The following is a 22,080-nucleotide window of genomic DNA, read 5'->3' as shown; positions in this document are numbered from 1 at the left end:
GGAAGAAAACAAAAACTGTGTTATTCACAGAAGTTAAGAGAGATTTATTTGCACGTTCAACTAACAGTTATGACCTTAAAAGATATGCCACTTCCAAAGAAGCCACAGATTTTTAATCCCAGGCAGAATATTCGGTTTGTAATAATGAACGTCCTGTATCACACTCAAGCAATGTTGATTGCAACTTCATGAACGTCAAGTTTTATTTTATTTATCCCTCCATAGACAATGTAGGTTGTATGGATGTTGTCAAAACATAAATGCATAAAACACAGACACACAGATACATAAATATACACAATTACACACATAAATAGATACATACATGTCCTGTCTTGCTGACTAAACCATTGGACATTGTATTTGACTGTTCTATTGAATATATTGTAAAATGCCTCTTAATTGCAGTAATTAATCATTAGCACAATTGTCGACAAAATTTACACCTCATTTTAAATAAATTTTTTTTTATGTTCCTGAAGGCATGTATTTAACTTTTGTCTTTGATTTCTTGTGGTAGTTTATTGTATAATTTAATTGCATTATTGAGCATACTATTTTGGATTTTTTTTTTTTTTTTTTTTTTTTTTTTTTTTTTTTTTTTTTTTTTTTTTTTTTTTTTTTTTTTTTTAAAAAATTGAGATGTACGTTGTGGCTGGACCTGTTCCATGTTCGTGCAGAGACCTGTTCTTTGGGTACTGATCAACATCTTTTTTAATGCGTTTGCAAAATGTACTCACATGGAACAGTCAAGATTGCCATAGATATAAACAACTCAGTGCAGTGAGTTCTCTTGCTGCTTGTCATAATTCCCACATCCCTTTTCTGCAGCTTTAAGATTGTTTGTCTGTTCTGTTCATTTGTTCCCCAAAACATTATCCCATAACTCGTCACAGAATGAATACAGTATATGCAAAATATGTTGTTCTGGGGCAAGAGCTACTATACACAGAATTTATTATTCTCTCTGCAAAGCATGCTGAAGCTATTCGTTTCCCGATGGCGGTACCAGTAACACACTCAGTACATTTTAGTTGTGCGTCAACATGCATCCCTTGAAATTTTGTGTGCAATACACATTCTATGAGGTCGTCTTTCACCTTTAAAGAGTTATTTTTGTGTTTTCTGCTTATGAAGAAACTTATACTACTTTTTTGTAAAGTTAATTTCTTGTTGTCTGCCTATCTGCAATGAAGATTAGGAGCAAGGTGAGGGATAGAGCTTGTGAGGTACTCCATGCAAACATGTGTATTTTCAGTGGCAAACTATCTATCTTCCTACTTAATCAATTAAAAATTGGGGAAGACTGCTTAAAACTTTTCATTTTTTCACAATGGTAAGTTTAAAAACATGAATGAATCTGAATTCCTGATTAGATGGTCCCAACAATGCATTTTAAATACACACACACACACACACACACACACACACACACACACTCATTTTCAAGTCTTTTTTTAAATAAATGATTAATTTCATTTAAACTTTGGTAATTTTCTTTGCACTTACCTGACCAGTAAGCTCTGCAAGAATATCTACACGCTCACTTTGTGCTGTAAGACCTTGATAAGACATATTTCTTGCTGCTCTGGCAGTGCAAATGAATACTTCATCTTTTGCAGCAGCAAAAGCTATGTACCGCATATCAGGCTTCATCCAACAGTTTGTCTGCGCATACATTGTTTCTGGACGAAGAGTAGCAGCAACAAGAAAAACTGGTCGTCCAGTCAAGGATCTTGTAAATGTAACCAAAGAATATATATAGAACATTTCTTATAAATAATAATTTATGCAAGTTTTAAAATTACTCCTATTAAATGCAATAAGAATAAGCATGGAACACAAAAGTAGAGAGGATTGTGATATGTTTGACAGATAGTATTTTCCAGTGAACATGTTCACTGAAATCAATTACAAGTTCCTATTCAATTTATATCTGGATATAATAGTTGCTTTACAGAAAAGAAACCAAGCCTACCAAATTCTAACAGCTGGAAAGTGAATTTATCAATCACATGCTTCAAATACACTAGGAGAGCTCCTTATTTTCATTTTTGCCTTTTCAGAGAAATCCACTCGTAGAACTATCCTTATAATTAATAGCCTCGCTCCTCAGATTTGAAAGGCCCATTCTATGATCTGACTCTTGACCAGAGGACCTATTCTCCAAAAGAAAATTCCTGGTGGGTGGGTTTGGGGGGAGGGGAGGGGGGGGGGGGGGCTGAAGCGCTAATAGCAAAAATAGGTTTACTTTCCAAAAAGTACTGTTTCCTAAAGTTTTTAATTGACAGCCTGAAGGTCTGAGTTGGGAGAGGGAGGAGGCAGTGGAATATGCAGGCAGCACTATACTTTGAGCTTTGTACAGAGAACGTACAGAGATTAAAACTGACCCATACATCAGAGAAATTCTTGCACTATAAATACCATGTCACAGAGCATATTTATCTACTAACAGCAATATTTTTCTATAAATATGTCTGATTCAAATCCTGAATTGTCATTAATATAAAATATCCTACCCATATGACTGGCTACATGATGCTGAAATGCAATTAGTTTTACATCAAATGCCACAGTAAGTTGCTAATATAGTTTTGTTCTAGACTGTAAGTGAAAGCCCAATCTCTTTTTCATTATCATGCATTGTCCTGTACTCACTTTGAATTCTGTACCGACAGCTGCTGGAGAATTCCTCTATCTATAAATCTTCATTCTGATAACTTCTCTAGTAACATGGAGAAAAGGCTTTACTCAGTTTTCCTCACAAATACTCCACAACCTGCTGCTTTTCATAGTTCACTAAATGTGTTATTTATGACAGACACTTTTAATTTTGATTTCTTACTGAAAATTTTAACTACAACCTTGATTTTCCACCCTCCCTTCTCTTCATTTTCTGGCATTTTTCATTGTGAATATTCTTGTTTACTGAATTAATACATGTTATTTGTTCTCTGCAAATTTATTTTTGTTCTGCCATATCCCCCCGCCCCCCACCTCCTCCCCTGCTGTTATATTACTTCTATCACTTAAATTATGCATCCAAAACAGGAGCACACAAATAACTGTCAAATGTCAAAGTGAACTGAAGTACTTCTCTATTTGTTTACAACAGAACAGGAAAGAAAGTACAACCCCACCATGACACTGAAAATTAATTCGGATGCCCCAATGGAGCCTGGCTTTTACAATTATAAGGTTAATTTTTGTTTACATTAAGTATACCTTTTTCAAGATCTACCAATTTAGATAATTTTTGGTAAACATTTTTGGAAACAGTGATCAATAGAGTATCATAGGATCAGTTGACTTCGTAGCAGCTGAAGCTCCGCCTACCATCCTCCAAGGAAGGTATGGGTCTGAAGATGGTTATATAAACATAACCGAAACCAGTTACCTATGTTATTGAGACATAAATGTTGTGATCAAGACTGAACTTTAATTAAAATACAATTTAGGAAAGTTGGAATGGCTACTTAGATTTACAAAAACAGTGTGTGATATAGTACAATGTATGTAAAGCTTTCAACACCTGGAAAAAACAGCTATGTAACTATTCAAGACTTTGTACATAATAACTAAATTATCATCTCAGCTGGACATCTGAAAGAGCATTGCTATGTATTACAAGTACATCAAAAACCAATCAATGGCAAATAAATTGCTTTCTTGTATATTATCTTTGCTTCCTGTCCCCCCACATGCTTCTGAAAGGATGTTATGCCAGTTGTAGCATTACGTGGTTAATAGCAGTGGGGCAATACTATGTCTTTAGCAATTATTGTAAAATTTATACAAAAAAATGGCAATTTTAGAACGGCCCCCTCTACCTTGCCCTTGCCCCCTGCATAAATTTCTGCAATACTCTAATTACTTACTATGTCAGCACAAGATAGGAAACTTAATTAACACCGCAAAAAATTTGCTTTTTCATTCTTATAAACAGCTTGTCCTTTTTCTGATTTGTGTAAAGGAAGACTGTATCAGTGTGGTAAAGTAGTTTGAGTGTAGGGTCATTAGCATCAAGCATTATACACAAAATTAAATTTAATGTTCCAAAAAAGACACCAATTCGAACAATAATTCATGACATAAGTTTAATATTTACTTCAGCTTCTCAGGGTATGGCTCCTGAAGCTTCATCTTAACCACAGTGTATTCCATTGGACCAACCCCTTCTCCAGTGCTCCTGTCATGATCCATGCAAGGTTGCCGATCAAATGGAGAGTAGATTGTGTAACGCTTTCCAAACTTTACTTTATCAAGAGCATGAAGCCGTAGAAACTGCCATCGCACAAACTGGTCATAAAATGGGTTGGCATCTGTTGTGATAAATGAGCGTCGCCAATCAACCTGTAAATCATAAAGAGAATGCCTGCTTACAAAAAGTAGATGAACATACATTTACTGGCAGCAGCGTGGTGGCCATATATGAAAGGCTGACCTTATATAATGAATTGTACCTTCAGAGAGAGACTAGGCATATTGTGGTAGTGGTGGTGGTCAAGGTGGAGGAGGTAAGGAAGAGGAGGGGTGAGGAGATGAATGTGTCTGACAGTTGTATGCTGCATCTGTATCTTGGGCAGTGTCATTTCTTTTCAAGTTTATTAGTGTAGAGAGCTGCATTAAACCAGTCTTCAGACTGAAGACGATGACTACAATATACTTTAATTGTCCTCTACACGAGCAGGAACTGAGGGTCTTTGTTTTTTCATGAATGTAGGCAAATGATAAAGAATATAACTTAGTAAATACAAGCAGTAAGTAACCTGGGGATGTTTACTGAAAAAAAATTATCCTGGTCTTCTCGTATAAGTTATTTGGGAAACAAACTAAACAGACTTGCTTTTGCAGTGACAAAATTCTCCTACACAAGTAATAGGGACACTAGGAAAATTGTTTACTACAGCTATTTCGAGTCTCTTGTACAATATAGAATAATCTTTTGAATACAATAGAGGGGAACATTCCACGTGGGAAAAATATATCTAAAAACAAAGAAGATATGGTAATAATAGAGGGAAACATTCCACGTAGGAAAAATATATCTAAAAACAAAGATGATGTGACTTACCAAATGAAAGTGCTGGCAGGTCGACAGACACACAAACGAACACAAACATACACACAAAATTCAAGCTTTCGCAACAAACTGTTGCCTCATCAGGAAAGAGGGAAGGAGAGGGAAAGACGAAAGGAAGTGGGTTTTAAGGGAGAGGGTAAGGAGTCATTCCAATCCCGGGAGCGGAAAGACTTACCTTTGGGGGAAAAAAGGACAGGTATACACTCGCATACATACACATATCCATCCACACATACACAGACACAAGCAGACCCCCAAAGGTAAGTCTTTCCGCTCCCGGGATTGGAATGACTCCTTACCCTCTCCCTTAAAACCCACATCCTTTCGTCTTTCCCTCTCCTTCCCTCTTTCCTGATGGAGCAACCATTGGTTGCGAAAGCCAGAACTTTGTGTGTGTGTGTGTGTGTGTGTCAACCTGCCAGCACTTTCGTTTGGTAAGTCACATCTTCTTTGTTTTTAGATATATAGCATAATCTTTCATGGAAATGCAAATACTATAAATGCGTGCAATATTAAGCCTAGAGATTTATGCAGACCTTTATTCAGGGATCTAAAAATTTTAACTATTCCATGTATATATATTTCTGAATTGTTTATCTGTACCAACCCAAAATTAATTATTGAAAATCATTTCCAAAATATGTATTATACATGAAACAAAAATAATTTCATGTTACTATCTCACATACCAACACTCAGCTCTGACTCCTCAATACAAGGTTACTAAAATTCTTAATAAATTAAAAGTGAAAAAACATTCAGTATGGAACTAGGTTTACTGAAGATAAAATTACATACCATCCTACATCCTACTTTTGGTATTCACTCATGGAATTTTTAAATGAGTGATGAAGTTTTCTTTTTTAGAGTAATGAAATAACTTTGTACTAATTTTTGTAAATAAAGATTACCTTTAGATTTCTTTTGATGCATTTTATGTATCTCAGTTACATTATCTATAATGACATGTCTCCTATACTTTAAATCAATTATTTGTGTATGTGCATAATGAGACCATAAAATTTTGATTCTGATACATGTAGGTGCTGAGCAAATATTTCATTATGTTGTCCAAGTTTATCAGGGAGAGTAAAAAATACTGATTAGTGTTCAAGTAATTTAAGAATCTTCAAGCTCGTTGTATGATAAATGGCATACCCCTGACGGCATCTTAGATCCTATTTTAGCCCAATCATTGACGCTGCATGTCCATGAATCCATCTACACCGCCTGACAAAAGAGTGAAGCAGCCAGAAGAGATGGTCAGATGTCAATGTAATTTTGTACACACACACACACACACACACACACACACAGTATTAGCAGTCATGTAAATGATTACAGTTGCAATTCTCTATGAGAGGTAGAACAGAATGGGTGTGAACAGCATCATATGCTGTATAGGACACTACACTAGTTATTCTTTTAGACTGATCTTGTTACGAATGGTCCTATTTGGAATCTAAGTATAGTGATGGTCTACCTACCACTGTTAAGTTCTACTTCAGCTGAGTGTGATACCATATGGCCACGTGATGATTTAAGCCTCTCACACTTTCCAGCACTGTAATTCAATTTGTGTTAGTTCTGATTATGTCATTTGTAGTCCTGGAAATTTCCAGAGTCTGGAACTCTTGTAAACTATGGGTCATTTAGTGTGTGTTTCAGCACACTCAACAAAGTGCTAGTAAATGTAAGGGGATGAGGAGTTGCACACAGGCACAACAAAAAGACAGTTGTACATTTGAGCTCTTGGCCACAAGGCCTGCTTCTAAAGTAGAAAAACACACACACACACACACACACACACACACACACACACACACACACACAGAGAGAGAGAGAGAGAGAGAGAGAGAGACTGCTTTCCCATCAGGCACAGTTGCTACACATGGTCCGGCAACAGTGCCCCGACACAGTGGTCTTGTGTGTGTGTGTGTGTGTGTGTGTGTGTGTGTGTGTTTTCTATTTTAGCAGCCTTTTTGTTGAGCTCGTCCGCAACTCAACATCTTCATATGGTGATTAACAGTCTGCGCTTTCCATAATATTGTCATTACTCCATCCTGAATTTTCCATTGTTCAGTAAATGAGTTTTGTAATCTTTATTGGGGACTACAAAACTTGTGCCAAAACTGGCCCAATTCAATTGGATAGCATGGCTCCCCCACAGACATGAAATTTTTTGAATAGTGACAACAGCAGCTTCATCAGCATCATGATTTGGTGAAAGATTTCACTAGCTCGGCTCACACTGAAGCCGCAACCTCTGCAGACTATTTCAACTTTCCAGTCGTTTAACAATACATAGGACGACTTGAAAGTTTACCACAAAAGTGACAATTAGTGACTCATAACAGCAGCAGATTTTTTTTTTTTACCCTAATTTCTGTTTCCTCATGCTGAGATTGGCCCTGCAGTCAGGGCATTGCTGACAGAACATTTTTTTTTATAGTTTAATTAGAACTTTTGCAGCACTGTATGTCAGACTCAGGAAGTTACACTTAATGGATCACAAATCTTCAAAGACTGAGAAGTAAGTGTAAATTTACATGTTCTTGTGGCGCACTACACACAGAAAGTTTAATCAGAGATGTAATTCATATTTCCCCTGATAGAGACATACGTGCACAGACTGTGGCAGTCAGATCAATTGATAGCAGAGGATTTGTGACTGACTTCTGCTTTTGTAATTTCTCAAGCTGCCCAGCAAACATTTTCACTGACTTTGAAGTGTCTACTATTGTCCTGGCAAGGACTAACAAAATGCTTCACAATTTCCGTCCAATCCTACTATGGTAAAAATGTCTCATTATTCAATGGTGGCCTGACAGCCCTGTTCTACTCCACCTCATGTGGATGAGGGATGTCACACACGATGTTTTCGGTTTTTGCCTACTTATTCTGATTTGTTTGACTTTACAGCCGCATTGAAACTGCCTTCATTATGATGCTGAATCCCAACAGTGTTTTCATAAGGGACACAGTGGAAGTATGCAGAGTCAGATAGCTGTCTGGCCGCTGTCTTTCTACAATCCAGTTCAATAACATTACGGGAAGTCATGTTCAGTGGTTCCACAAAAAGTAGTGTTACACACATAAATCAGGAATGTAACTTACATTCTTATTTGATGCAGGTACACATATCACTATGATCAATCAACCAAAATACTTTAGTTTTCACACTCTGCCTCTGAACACTTTCAATCCAATTTTTGAGCTTATGGGCGTCATGAGGTTCATTGTTAAGCTAAATGAGCCTCTCTGGAAGTATAAACAAGTGGTCAGGACACTGCCTTTTCTTGTGGGTACCGATCAATCTCCAGAAATTATTTTTGGGCTTGATGGCTATTTGGCTTTGGTTTTCCAGCCTTCAGTGCCTTGTGAAGAAACTAAAACTTTATGTTACCAATCTGCACCATTATTTGAACCTGGTCTACAGACATCCTTGAATTTTCAGGCATACATTATTTAAAATCTTCTGCAGTGATGTGTTTATAAAGTATCAGATTCTGATGATCTCAGAATGAAGTGAAATAGGAATTAGACAGGTTGGAACAACAGCAAGTGCTTTTGCCTATATGTTTCAGTCAATGGTCTCTCCCTCAGTGGTCATAAATAAGCCTGGTGACACCCTAAGCACATATGGTTACTTTAAAATTATTGTAAATGCCCAAGCAGAAATAGATTCACATCCGCACAATGAACTCTCTTTCCACATTAACTGGTTGCCATTTTTTTTCAAACACTGACCTGGTGAAGTCTTATTTCTGGCTTCTGCTGGCTGAAGAGTCGCAGAACATCTTTGTATTAAATACACCTTTAAGTCTTTACCAGTATAATAGGCTGCTGTTTGGGGTGGCAAGTGCACCTGCAATTTTCCAACGGCTTTTAGAACAGCTGATAGCAGGTGTTCCCAAATGTAACTGTAACTTTTCTAAATGTTTACTGTTGCAACTTTGTCACTTACCTAGGATCATCCTTAGTAAAGAGGGGTTATAGCTCACAGGACTACATCAAAACAATCAAAAACATGCCAGTTTCCAAATCTGTCAGCAGGTGTTTCAAACTTTGAAAACCTGCTCATAATTCACCACTGGTTTTGGCAACAGATGCATCTCAACATAGCATCAGGACCATTCTTTCCCTGATAGTTCTGAATAGCTGGTTGCATGTTTCCAAAATCCTAAACAAACTTCAAGAATATTATTGGGAAACAGATGAGGAACTGCTGGCCATCACTTCTGGAGTGAATCAGTTCCATATTTTCCTTCATGGAAGTAAGTTTCATATATTTTACAGTGACTTTGATAGGCCCAAGGCAAAACTGCCATAAAGAACATTGTACTCATTCAGTTACAAGTACTTCATACATTATTGAGTTTCCCAACAACATTCCATGACAGACTCTCTATAGCTCCAGGCTTTAAACTTGATATGAAACTGTTTTCAGACTCCCAGGCTGAAGAGTCTTTGGAGAACTTCTCAGTAACTTCTAGGAATGATCCAATAGCTTCCAGCAGGATCCTCTACTGAAGTGTGTTTTTCCGTGTGTCTGCGTAGGATAGATGGCCAAATTGTCAGCCTCAGTATCACTAGGCCTCAAGTTTTTTTGTATGATGCCACCGGCTCCAGATTTGCTAAGGTGTTCTGATCATGAAGCAGGAGGCCAATTGTCAGGCACAGGTGTCTGTGGCTCTGTAGCTATGGTGCTGTGGCTCCTCCATTAATCTCACTGGGAGAGCAACATGAAACAGTTTACTTGCGGTTATGTGTATTGATTGCAAACGGACAATGACATCACACAAGTAGTGTGCTGTTGTTTGACCCATCAGGCACAGCAGCAGTCTTATTTCTCTTTGCCACATTCCACTCAGCCATGGGAACACCAGCATGTACAATTTAGTCAGACCATTCTTTGGAACTACATACCTCGTCCATGTTTATTCTTTTTTCCATTTTCCATATGTCATGAGGTTGCAGCAGACAACAACAATGACAGCTTCTGCTGTTACTGCTGCTAATGAGCCACAGTTTACAGTGGTTGCCTTTTCATGATTCTTCTTATGCCCATGATGGCATTGGACAAATCATGAGTCCTGTGTTCAATCCTGCCTCCCAACAGTTTGGCGGAACATTCTGTCCACAGCTTTATGACCCAAATGTCAAAGGCTACTGAAGGCAGCCACATCATAATCAGATCTCAATACTTTCATAGCTCCTTGCAAAGCAATGTCCACTAATGGCTGCAGTCTGGTAAAGCTGCTGCATGGACATCCCTATGGGATGCTGCTGGATCTATTACTACCACTGCCTGCTCCACTTGAAGAAGCAACAACTTTTTGTTTGGGCGCTCCAGTGTCAGTGCATACCAATGAGCTGACCCCCTGGTTGGGTCTGGGGAATCCCGGCAGTTGTCCCCACCATCTGAGGTGCTACTGCAGGAGTGATCGCCTCTGCACCATGACCTACAGCATCCTGCCAAGGACAACAGGCATTCGGTCCTTCCATCACCTATGTGTGATCTTTTTTCCTTGCCAGTGAAGCCGACAGTGCTTCTGGTACTTCAACCTGAGCAGCCAAAACCACCTTATTCACTTCCTCTTTAGGGTCAGAACATCAATGTCCTGGAGGTGCCAACTGAGACCTGATCTGGTAAGGCACCCCTCGCTACACACCACTCAACACTGGTGTAATATTCTACAATATTTATTATTTTACTCATCAGTTTCTAGCTGTTACGACTTCATCAGATAAGAAATTAAGTGTGTCTGGCTGTGAAATATTTGTGGACTCAAAGATTTTAAGCTAGTGAACCTATGGAGTATCTCAGTTGGTTTCCATAGTTGCCAACTATTAATGTTTGATTTAGGACTAAACAAGAGGAATTATTTCAGTAAAAGTGGGATGTAAAAGTATTTAGCTTGGATTATATATGTGCAGATTCATTAAAGAACTACATCACAAATTACCACAACTGTGCTGAGAAGTTCCGGTTACCTTGTCAAAAAAGGTAACTACAGCTATTTCAATTGCCCATTTAGTCTTACTCGTAGTATTTTACCTGTTTGCAACACTGGCTTTGTTAAAGATAAGCTTATTTTGTTCAGTCAATTCTTTGAAACAAGCCACTAAGTTTACAACATATTATTCAATTCATCCTCGGAACAATTGCTGTAATTCGTCATGTAGATAATTATTAAATGTGTCACATATTTTATCTTAGCTAAATAGCTGTACCTCTCATTTTAGTCATAAATCAAATATTAACACTGGTCACATTTCAGAACCAACTGTGACACCCTAGTTTAAAAACTTGGTTCGCACAAAAATTGCGCAACCACACATTCGTGATAGGGTAACGGCCAAAAAAAAGTTCATAAAATAATAAATATTGTAAAATATTACACTAGTTTTTCATTGTTCACAGAACACATCTGCTGGCATTCCCTCTATGCATTCATTTTTCTGTATGGGAAGTTCATCCTTTCTGTTAATGACACTCCTGATGTGTTAATGGAAGATGCTAAATGCAGTTTCATTAGTATCCATGCCTTTGTCTAAGCTGTAAGTTTTGTTTTGCTGGCAGCTGTTTCAACTGTAACATCGTTTTGTGGCTCTGTCTTTTGGACAACTTTAGCCTGTGAGAGGCTGAAGGTATGCACTGGAAATAAGATGACTGGGAATGGATACTGTTTTAATCATACATGATGCTTTTGGCAATTAGCTGTGCAAGTGGCACTTACCAGAAGCATTCAGATGCAGTCCATGCCATATATAATGCAACCAAATGAGTAGCAATATATCAGTCCCATCTGTGAGTGAATGTCCCTTCCTGGGCAATTTCACAAACCCTGTATTAACTTGTTACAAAGAACACTTACAAAAAATCTAATTATCTGGTTAGTTATGAGCTAACTCTGACATTCCTCTCCCATGACTACTACCCAGAACTAAGACTTTCTTGGTCGTCTTAAAACTTTCCCTGCTAGACTTAGATCTCATCCTTCATCCTGAAACATCTGACTGCCTCTGCTGAACTTCATGGGTTGTCTGAATGCTTTTGTCAGCCTCATAGGCATGAAAGCCACAGAGACAGCTAGATTGAAGCTATCGGACTTTCTTCTCCTCCTGGATCTTCTTGATGATTAGAAGGCTTGATTGTAATCAAATTTTCTGGTCTAACCTTAAATGATGCTTGTAAAAGTACTAACTCTATGATGTAACATGTCAATTCTGTGGAGTAACATGTTTCACTTCTAATCACTTAGGGTAACGAAAGATGTTCGTAAACCTGGAAATGGGTAGAAATCATTAAGTGTGGAACATCTCACTGTGGTCGCTCTGGTTTGCCGTATGTGCAAGATTTGGTGCAAAAGGCATCAGTTCAGAACATTGACAAGGCGTGACAGTGACCATCTCCACTTGCTACGGAGGCCCGCTTATGCTTTGCTGTCACTGCTTGGCAGTGCCTCAGAAGCCACGAAGCAAAAGGTGCATGTGATAATGTCAATACTAGACCAGTTCAAGATTATAGGTAGGAGTGGTTACTCTCTAATGTCAAATGAGTACAGCAGTACTGCAAGTTAATAGCATCTGTATCACCTGCAATTATAAGTGAAATTGTACAGTGGAAACATTGTGATTATACGAGGTGTGATTGGAAAGTTTTAAGAATGGGCTTGTAAATTGTACAATGGTGGTACTTACATGCTACTGTGATGCATCTCCTTCAAAATAGTCCCCTTCTGACTGAACACATCAACTCCAACGATGTTTCCACTTTTGGGAACATTCCTGGAAATTTTTTCCTGAAGTGTGTTAAGGACCCTCTCTGTATTTACCTGGATGACTTCAATCGAGTCAAATCGCTTCCCTTTTAGTGAAAATTTCAGTTTAAGAAACATTTACAAGTCCACAGGGGCCAAATCAGGGGAATGTGGTGGTTGTGGAAGCACAGGAATTTTGAATTTGGTCAAAAATTCAATGATGGAGAAGGCACAATGAGCCGGAGCATTGTCATGGTGTAGCACCCAACTCCTGTCTTTCCATAATGCAGGCCTTTTCTTCCGCATCTTTTCGCGCAAACGCTCAAGGACACATTGTAGTATTCCTGGCTAATTGTCTGATCTCCAGGGATAAATTCATGATGCACAATACAGGTAGAACGGAAAAAAATCACCAACATTGTCTTCACCTTCGGCCGACTTTGCTGTCCTTCTTTCCGGTAGTGGTGATCCTGGAGTCTTCCACTGCTTTCAGGATCATATCCATATACCCATGATTCGTCACCTGTAATTACCCTATTCAACAAATAAGGCTCATTTTTAGTCCTATTAATCAGTTCCTGGCACACTTCAAGTTGGTATTGTCTCTGTTCACTTGACAACACTTTTGGAATGAATTTTGCGGACACTCGATGGATGTTAGATCTTCAGTTGAAATTGACTGAACTGCAAAGAAACTTAAATTAAGCTCATCAGTAATCTGCTTGATTTTAAGTCTACGATCAGAGCGCACTAAGTCATGAACTTTCACAACATTTTCACTTGTTTTTGAAGTGGAAGGATGGCTGGACCATGGTTCATCTTCAAATGATTGGTTGGTCGGTTGTTTGGGGGAAGAGACCAAACAGCTACATTATCGGTCTCATAGGATTAGGGAAGGATGGGGAAGGAAGTCAGCCTTCGAAGGAACCATCCTGGTATTTGCCTGGAGTGATTTAGGGAAATCACGGAAAACCTAAATCAAGATGGCCGGACGCGGGATTGAACAGTCATCCTTCTGAATGAGACTCCGGTGTGCTAAGCACTGCGCCACCTCACTCGGTTTCAAATGATTCATGGCCATTTTTAAATCTGTTGAACCAAACAAGAACATGTGACTGGCTCATACAATTATCTCCAAAAGCTGTTTTTAATAGTTTGCAAGTCTCAGAAGTTGATTTCCTGGTTTTAAAAGAACATTTCACACAAACTCGTTGCTACATTTTACGTCCATTTTCACGCAGACAAAATTCAGCAACAAGCCTAACAGACCCCCACTCAACCAGCTGCCACAATGAACTGAATAAAGGAAACACAGTTTCCTGTCAGAGGGCGTTCAAGGACACGGCAATGACTCACTCTCCACCCTCCGTGTACCTGCCTGTCAAACCGGTAAGCAGTAGCGGATCCATTCTTAAAACTATCCAATCACAACTCATGATACAGAAGTGTTATTAAAAAACTGATTAAGTCATTTTAGTAGTTTGAATAGATTGGGGGGCTCTTTTAGCATCCACACACCACAAAAATCACACGTCACAGTCTAGTGGCACTGCATAGCAGGTCCACTACAGCATATAACTTCAAGAATGGAGATCACATGATACTTTTAAGGTAAAAGTTGGCACACATATTGTGTAGCAGGAGTGATAACCACTCCACCTATTGATGCGACCATTAAAAGTAAATATTTTGTGCAATGAAATTTTCTTACAACAGAAAATGAAAATTATTTACTAGAGATCATGTTTATGTGATTTGTTATAGTAGTATTTGTTATTAAGTGCCAATTAATGGAGATTGTACGATAGACACAAATGACTATCTCGCAAATAGATGCTGCTTTAGTTCACAGTCATTACACAATTGAGATAAATCTTAAAAACATATATGTGTGGATGGATATGTGTGTGTGTGCGAGTGTATACCCGTCCTTTTTTCCCCCCCTAAGGTAAGCCTTTCCGCTCCCGGGATTGGAATGACTCCTTACCCTCTCCCTTAAAACCCACATCCTTTCGTCTTTCCCTCTCCTTCCCTCTTTCCTGATGAGGCAACAGTTTGTTGCGAAAGCTTGAATTTTGTGTGTATGTTTGTGTTTGTTTGTGTGTCTGTCGACCTGCCAGCACTTTATTTGGTAAGTCACATCATCTTTGTTTTTAGATATATTAATAACATATCAGTTAGATTATATTCAACTAATGCTTTAGTAAACACTTTAGCTATATAAAATTAGTACTTTCAATAATGTACTGATAATTTTGCAAGACCTAAAATTTAGCATTGCTACAGTAGATTATTGAATTTTATTTCCCCACTAACATGTGTTATCTATTGGGTACATGAAATGATTACATGGCATCAGTGGCTGGGAGACCCCATCTGGGGTACTTTGGCTGCCTGGTGGAAGTCTGACGCCACTTTGGCAACTTACATGCCGGTGAAGGTGAGATAAAATGATTAGGATAATACAAACACCCACTCATGGAGCAAAGAAAGTCTCAGACCCAGCCAAGAATCTAATCCACGATCCTGCGATCTAGAGGCAACAATGCTGATCACTGGACCATGTGCTGCGGACTATTAAGTACAGATATGTTAATATTGGTACAGTTATAAATGCACTTAAATTAAATGTCTTTGAAACTGTAAACAGCAGTATCTCCACTTTCAATTTAGATGATCTGAGCATTTATTTAATAATCATGTGCTCCTCATGTACAACAATTGCCTCAGGTTTCTCCTATCTCATTTATAACTGAGAATAAAGAAGACAGATTTCTTATCTATCAGTTTATAGCAGTGATTGGTCACACACACAATCTCTCTCTCTCTCTCTCTCTCTCAACATCGCTTGAATTCACTCAAGATACACTTTTTACTTTTTAGTTACTTTTGCAGTGAAATAATTAAATAATTATTGGATACAAGCACAGGTCAGTACTACAACAAGAAGAAGAATCCCTTTTTTTCAGCATACAAAGTAAGCCACTTTTCAATTTTGTTTTTACTGTTTCAAAGTTATAATGGTAACTATGGACATGTATAAATAAAATTAACTGAAAGACAATAATAGCAGCCACTAACAGGAATGCAAAAATTACCCAGAGCATAAACTGTGTGTGATGTAATTATATTTAAATTATATGTGATTGAAGATTACAATCATTTAATTAAGAAATCATAAAAAGCACTTACATGGAGGCCAATAGTTTTCAAGTCAACAACAGCTAGTGGTGGAAAGTAATCAAGCCAGTATAGCGGATCAGCAAATTTCTTAATTTCCTCATCATCAAGTCCCAGACTCTGCATAATTTGCCACTGATACTTTGCAGCACCTGCTTTTGCAGTGGCTTTGCTCTGAAATAGGCAGACAGTGTAACAAATTACTTATTTGAAGGTATGGGTTTCCTTCTCTCTCTCTCTCTCTCTCTCACACACACACACACACACACACACACACACACACACACACACACTGTGGCAGTAGTAATATCTGAACAGATGATGATATGCAGAGGATCAGGCAAGATAAGGAGGAGGATGAAGAGCAGTTAGGATGGACAATTGGTGGCCTTGGAAGGATGACCACTTATTTGAGGGGATGTGGCTAGCACTACAGATACAATTAAAACAAGGATGGGTGGAGGAGGTGAACAAAGAAGAAGGGTTAGGAAGAAAAAAATGAGATGAAAGAGAAAATAAATAATATAAAAACTTATAAGTAATAAATACATAAAAAACTTGAACATATAATTACAGTAAGAAATTTAATATACACAAATAAGTGTATTAAATGAAGAAAGAAATGAAGAGAGAAGGTACAGGAAATTTATTTTCTTCTTTTGTCTCTATGCATTTAGAAAGACATGAGTATTTTCAAGTAGTGCTCACCCAGTATAAAAATGCGGGATGAAATATTATTTCTTCCTCATTCTATTCACTTTTACAGAGAAACTCGCTTTATAAAAGCAACACACCAACAGTTGAAATACAGTTGAAATAGAAAAAAACAAAAAGGACAAAGTTTACATGAATCACAGACAGATGCTGTACATGATTTTCCCTAGCATCTTAGGGTAAGTTACCACGTGACACGGGTGGTACCCTATAATAGAAAAAATGTATTGTCCAATTTTGAGTGAGAGCCATCTAATATGGAAACTCCAAAAAAATGGGATTTATGATAGAGAGAGAGAGAGAGAGAGAGAGAGAGAGAGAGAGAGAGAGAGAACTGGCAAAAAAATCCTTTCGGTGGTTTAGGAGAAACCATTTTATTTTTGGTGTTTCTGAAGCTCTTACGGTATTACGATCAGTTTGGTGAACAACATTTTGTTAACAGAATCAGATACTGTGCTTTTCTAATTTATGTACAAATGAAAAAGAAGTCATCAGCAAACATTCTTTCTAATTTGATTAATTTTGTAATATATTTGAAGTGGGTTTATGCTCTACACATTTTACATTAATCAGACAGAATATTACCTGAAACTCCATTCTGCTATGGAGGCAATATTTAGCAGATATAAAAAAACTCAAATAAATTTTACCTTTTTGCCTTTGCTTTTATCCTTCAGAACATTATCTTCAAGATCAGCTGCTTTGACCATCGGAGATATATCATCAGAGGGGAAATTTGGAGGATAGCCAAATTCCTCCATCTCTCTTTTCAGTTTATCTGCACATGCCTTGATGGGCATGCCAGTGCAATGAAAGCCAAATGGGAAGAGTACATGTTTGCCTCTCATTCTCTGATAGCGAACCGCAAACTGTCAAGCAAGCAACAAAACAAATATGAATTAAAAACATAGAAAAGCTAGGAATAAATGTTTTCAATATAAAAAATGCTGTCAATATAATGGAAATACAAATTATTTGCACTTGTTGAACAACTGTCACTGGGAACTGGCTAACAGACCAAAATCCAGACAACAGAATGAGTAAAAATAATCCTCACAGTAAGTTGTAGACGTACTGAGCAGTAGATAGTTTATCAACGAGGATTGACACAGTAGTCAACTTTATGAAAGGGTGTTCTTCTGAGTCCACAGATACATACAGTTACACTGACCATGTTCTGCACCTTGGGTCATAATTAGTCTTGGAGTGATTGAGATAGACAAGGAAGAGGTAGGAGAACTGGAGCGGTGAAGATAAGATGGGGCTAGGACACAGAAGGGCAGCAAGGAAATGAAATAAGAATAAGGCACCAGAGAATTCAGCCTAGTATAAAACAGTGTAATGGAAGAACCCGAAAAGAACCACACAAATGAACATTTATAGACTTGTAAATCCATGAATTGAACTAAAGTGAGAGAAGCAGGCTGTTTTGAGGAGTGCGGAATTGAACACATGTGGGAACAGGGGAGATGATAGGTGTTGGACAGGGACTAGCAAAGAGTGAACCAGTTCAAGGGAATGGAGAATGTGATGGAGGGATATAGTTCCCACTTAAGTAAGCCAGAGAAACTGGTGTTATGGAGGGGGGTCCAGATGGTATGGATTGCAGGGCACACATTTTAAACTGACCATGTTGTAATTAGTAATCACCAGCATTTACTACCAATGTGCCATCTGTCATGTCATTTGCCAGTCGCTATGGGGCAGGTGTTTATTTGTGTAGGAAGCTGGCTGATTGTGATGCCTACATAGAAGACCACAGAATAATTAAATTAAGTTGCTACATAAAGTCATGCAGAATGTCCTTGACTCTAATGTACATTCTGAACATGTTCTATATCACTGCTTTATTAGGTCACTAAAATCAGCAGATGACTTCCTACTAAAAATTAAATATCTGCCACTCAAAACACGACATAGAAATTGGGAAGGAGGTGGTGGACAGAAAGAGGTGGAGGAAGTGACTGACAGAGAGAAGGGAAAGGGAGGGAGCAGGAGGAGATACAGAAGAGAGAGGGGGGGGGGGAGGAGGTGGAGATGGACAAACAAAGGTGGAAGAGATAATGGACAATTTGGAAGAAGGAGGAGATGGACAAAGAGTGGGGTAGGGGGAGATGAACAGAAACAGGGTAGATAAGGAGGTTAGAACATAAATCCAATTCCCATACATATTAGAAATGTGTGCTTTATCTTTTCTTCCTTTTCCATCTAAGTAGACAGAGCCACAGCAAAGTCTGGTTGGGTACAGGTAGAAAAATATAAAAGATACCAACTATTTCCTCCACCAACTCTTAACTGATCCCGTTTCTTTACCACACAGCACCCTGCTCATCATTATTAATGCCACTTCCATCTACACTAACACCCTGAATTGCCAGTATTGAAGACTACTTTTCCCAATGCCCAACTGACTCCAAACCCACTGTGGCAACTATATACTTATCCACAATTACTTCTCCTTTGAATACATCACCTACAAACAAATATGTGGTACACCAATGCACATCAGCATGGCACCATGCTATGCCATTCTGCTCGTGTGCCATCAACAGCAATCCTTTCTAACCACCGAGAATCTTCATGATCTGGAGTGAGGGTGAGGACACCTTATCCATGTTCCTCCAGAACCTCGACACCTTTTCCCCCACTCACTTCACCTGGTTGTCCTCATCCCAACATGCCACATTCTTTGATGTTGATTTTCACTTCAAGGGTGGTTACATTACTACCTCCATCCATATCAAGCCTACCCACCAATACCACATCCACTACGACAGCTCCCACACACTCCATACCAAGAAGTTCCTTCTGTACCACCTAGCCCCTTACAGTTGTAAAACCTGTAGTGGTGAGCAATCCCTCTCCAAATATACCAAGGGTCTCACTGAGGCCATCACAGACTGAAATTATCCTCCTTGTATAGAAACAGACCTCCTGCGAGTTCTCTCCAGTCACCTACCACTTCCAACATACCATCCATGCTCCTGGCCACAAAGCACTTCTTTCATGACTCAGTACCACCCAAGACTAGAGCAGCTGCATCACATTCTTCGCAAGGTTTCCAACTACCTCTTGTTGTGCCCTGAAATGAGGAATATTCTATCCACTATCCTTCCCACCCCTCCCACAATGGTATTCAGTCACCCACTGAACCAATGCAATATCCTTTTCCAACCACACTCCATCTCTGCTCTCAACCCCTTGTCTCGTAACGCATGTCCCTGCAATAGACCTAGATGCAAGACCTGTACAATACTTCCTCCCACCACTATCTACTCCAGTCCTATCCCATCAAAGACCGGCTACCTGTGACAGTACTCGTGATATACAAAGTAAGCTGCAACCACTGTGCTGTGCTCTTTCTATGAGGGTATGACAACTAACAAGCTTTCTGCCCCACAAATGGCTGCCGACAAAAAATGGCCATGAGACAGCTGGACCACCTAGTTGGTGAACTTGCTCCCCAACACAATGTGCTTCACGTCAATGACTGCTTGACATCTGGATCCTACCTACCACTAACTTTTCTGAATTACCAAGGTGGGAAGTCTCCCTGCAATACAGCTTTCTTCCCCAAAAACCGCCAGGCCTCAATTTTTGCTAGTCACCTACCTATCCTTTTCCATGCTGCCACTCCAGCACTACACAGCCCTGTATTCCACCAATGCATCCACTGGTCTTTTCCCCCTTTTCTACTTTTCCACTCCCCTCCCCCCCCCCCCAAAGGTTCTGACTGCACGCAGCAACCCTACCCAATACCCATCACATCCTTGCACGCTCCCATAAGCTACAGCACACCTCCCCCTACCCCTAACTGTCTATCCCTCGGCTCCTCACCCCAACATCTTCATTAGCCACCCCCAACAGATCGCTTCTCCAATCGGGTGCAGCTGTTGTCTGCAGTCCGGCCACACTGGCCAGAGACAGTGGCCGTGCGCTAGCAGGTGTGTGTGTGGAGGGGGGGGGGGGGGGGGGGGGGGGCATGCACTTATGCGAATGTGTGTTTTTTGCTTCAGAAGAAGGACTTTTTGCTAAAAGCATAAATGCACAGCAGACTTTTCCTTGTGCTTGTCTGTGACTCAAAGTCTCCTCTATATTGTGAGTAGCAATCTATCCTTTTAATAATATTATGGCCGCAAAATACTAACAAGAATTAACTAAAAATGGAATGACAAGAGGATCAATTTGTTTGTGAGAGATATAGTAACATGCAAGGAAATACTGGCCCTATGACTTACTGTAGTAGATAAAGTGCATGGAGGTAAACCTGTATGTATAACAGAAACTTTAGATTTAAAAAATATTTTTGACAATGTTGACTGAAATTCACTGTTTGGTGTTTTACAGTTATCAGGGATCAAATTCCTAGAGCATTAAGGTATCAACAATTTGTATAGAAGCAAAACTGCAGTTGTAAAAAGTCCATGGACATAAAAGGGAGGTGGTAACAGAGAAGGGAGCAAGACAAGCTTGTAGCCTATTCCCCAAGTTGTTCCATATGTACACTGAGCAAGCAGCAAATGTAACAAAAGGATAAATTTGGAAACAGAATTAAAAGTTCATGGAGGAGAAATAAAAAAATTAACATTTGCTAGCAGCAAAAGGCAACAGAGTTTGAAGTTCATTTGTATGAACTGGACAATGTTTTAATGTTGACCTGTTACTTATTACAATGTTTGTTTCATCTGAAAACAAAACAAACTTAGCATCTGGCAATGTAATAGATGAGAGGTCATTAATGTACACAAGAAAAAGCAATGGTCCCAAGATAGAACCTTGAGGAACACCACACACAATTAAAACCCAGTCAGATGAAGACTGACTGCTTACTGCACAGGTATTTCGCAATGACACTCTTAGTTTCCTATTGGATGGATAAGACTTGAACTATTTCGCAGCATTGTCGATGACACCATAATATTCTAATTTACTTAAGAGAATGCTGTGGTTCACACAGTCAAAGGCTTTTGACAGGTCACAGAAAATGCCAGTAGCCTCTAATTTATTATCTAATGAATTAAGTACATTCTCACTGTAAGTGTAAATAGCTTCCTCTACATCAGAACCTTTAAGAAATCCAAACTGTGACTTGGACAATATATTATTTGCAGTCACATGCTTAAGAAGACGCTTGAACACAATCTTTTGAAATATTTTTGAGAAAGCCAGCAAAAGTGAAATTGGTTGATAGTTTCATGGTATCTCTTTATCCCCCTTCTTGAAAAAAAAATGCTTAACTTCAGCATATTTTAGCCAGTCTGGAAATGTTCCACTAATAAGAGATTGATTACACAAATAACTTAAGATAGAACTCAACTTACATAAGCACTCTTTGGT

At 38.8% G+C, this 22,080-nt stretch overlaps 1 protein-coding gene across 1 annotated transcript in view; it reads right to left on the bottom strand.

Annotated features, from left to right (window-relative positions):
- Positions 1–22,080, bottom strand: part of LOC126412037 (leucine--tRNA ligase, cytoplasmic) — a 169,650-nt gene that overhangs the window by 85,463 nt on the left and 62,107 nt on the right. Inside the window, exons 3-6 of the mRNA XM_050081412.1 lie at positions 17,394–17,612; positions 16,042–16,203; positions 4,109–4,353; positions 1,510–1,735 (exon numbers count right to left, since the gene is read on the bottom strand). Of these exons, the coding sequence (XP_049937369.1) occupies positions 1,510–1,735; positions 4,109–4,353; positions 16,042–16,203; positions 17,394–17,612 (852 nt within the window). The remainder of the gene's footprint in view (positions 1–1,509; positions 1,736–4,108; positions 4,354–16,041; positions 16,204–17,393; positions 17,613–22,080) is intronic.

Source organism: Schistocerca serialis, chromosome 7 (genome assembly GCF_023864345.2).
Source record: "Schistocerca serialis cubense isolate TAMUIC-IGC-003099 chromosome 7, iqSchSeri2.2, whole genome shotgun sequence".
Taxonomy (NCBI): domain Eukaryota; kingdom Metazoa; phylum Arthropoda; class Insecta; order Orthoptera; family Acrididae; genus Schistocerca; species Schistocerca serialis.
The sequence above is the reverse complement of the archived record's forward strand: the minus strand, read 5'-3'. Positions and strand labels throughout refer to the sequence as shown.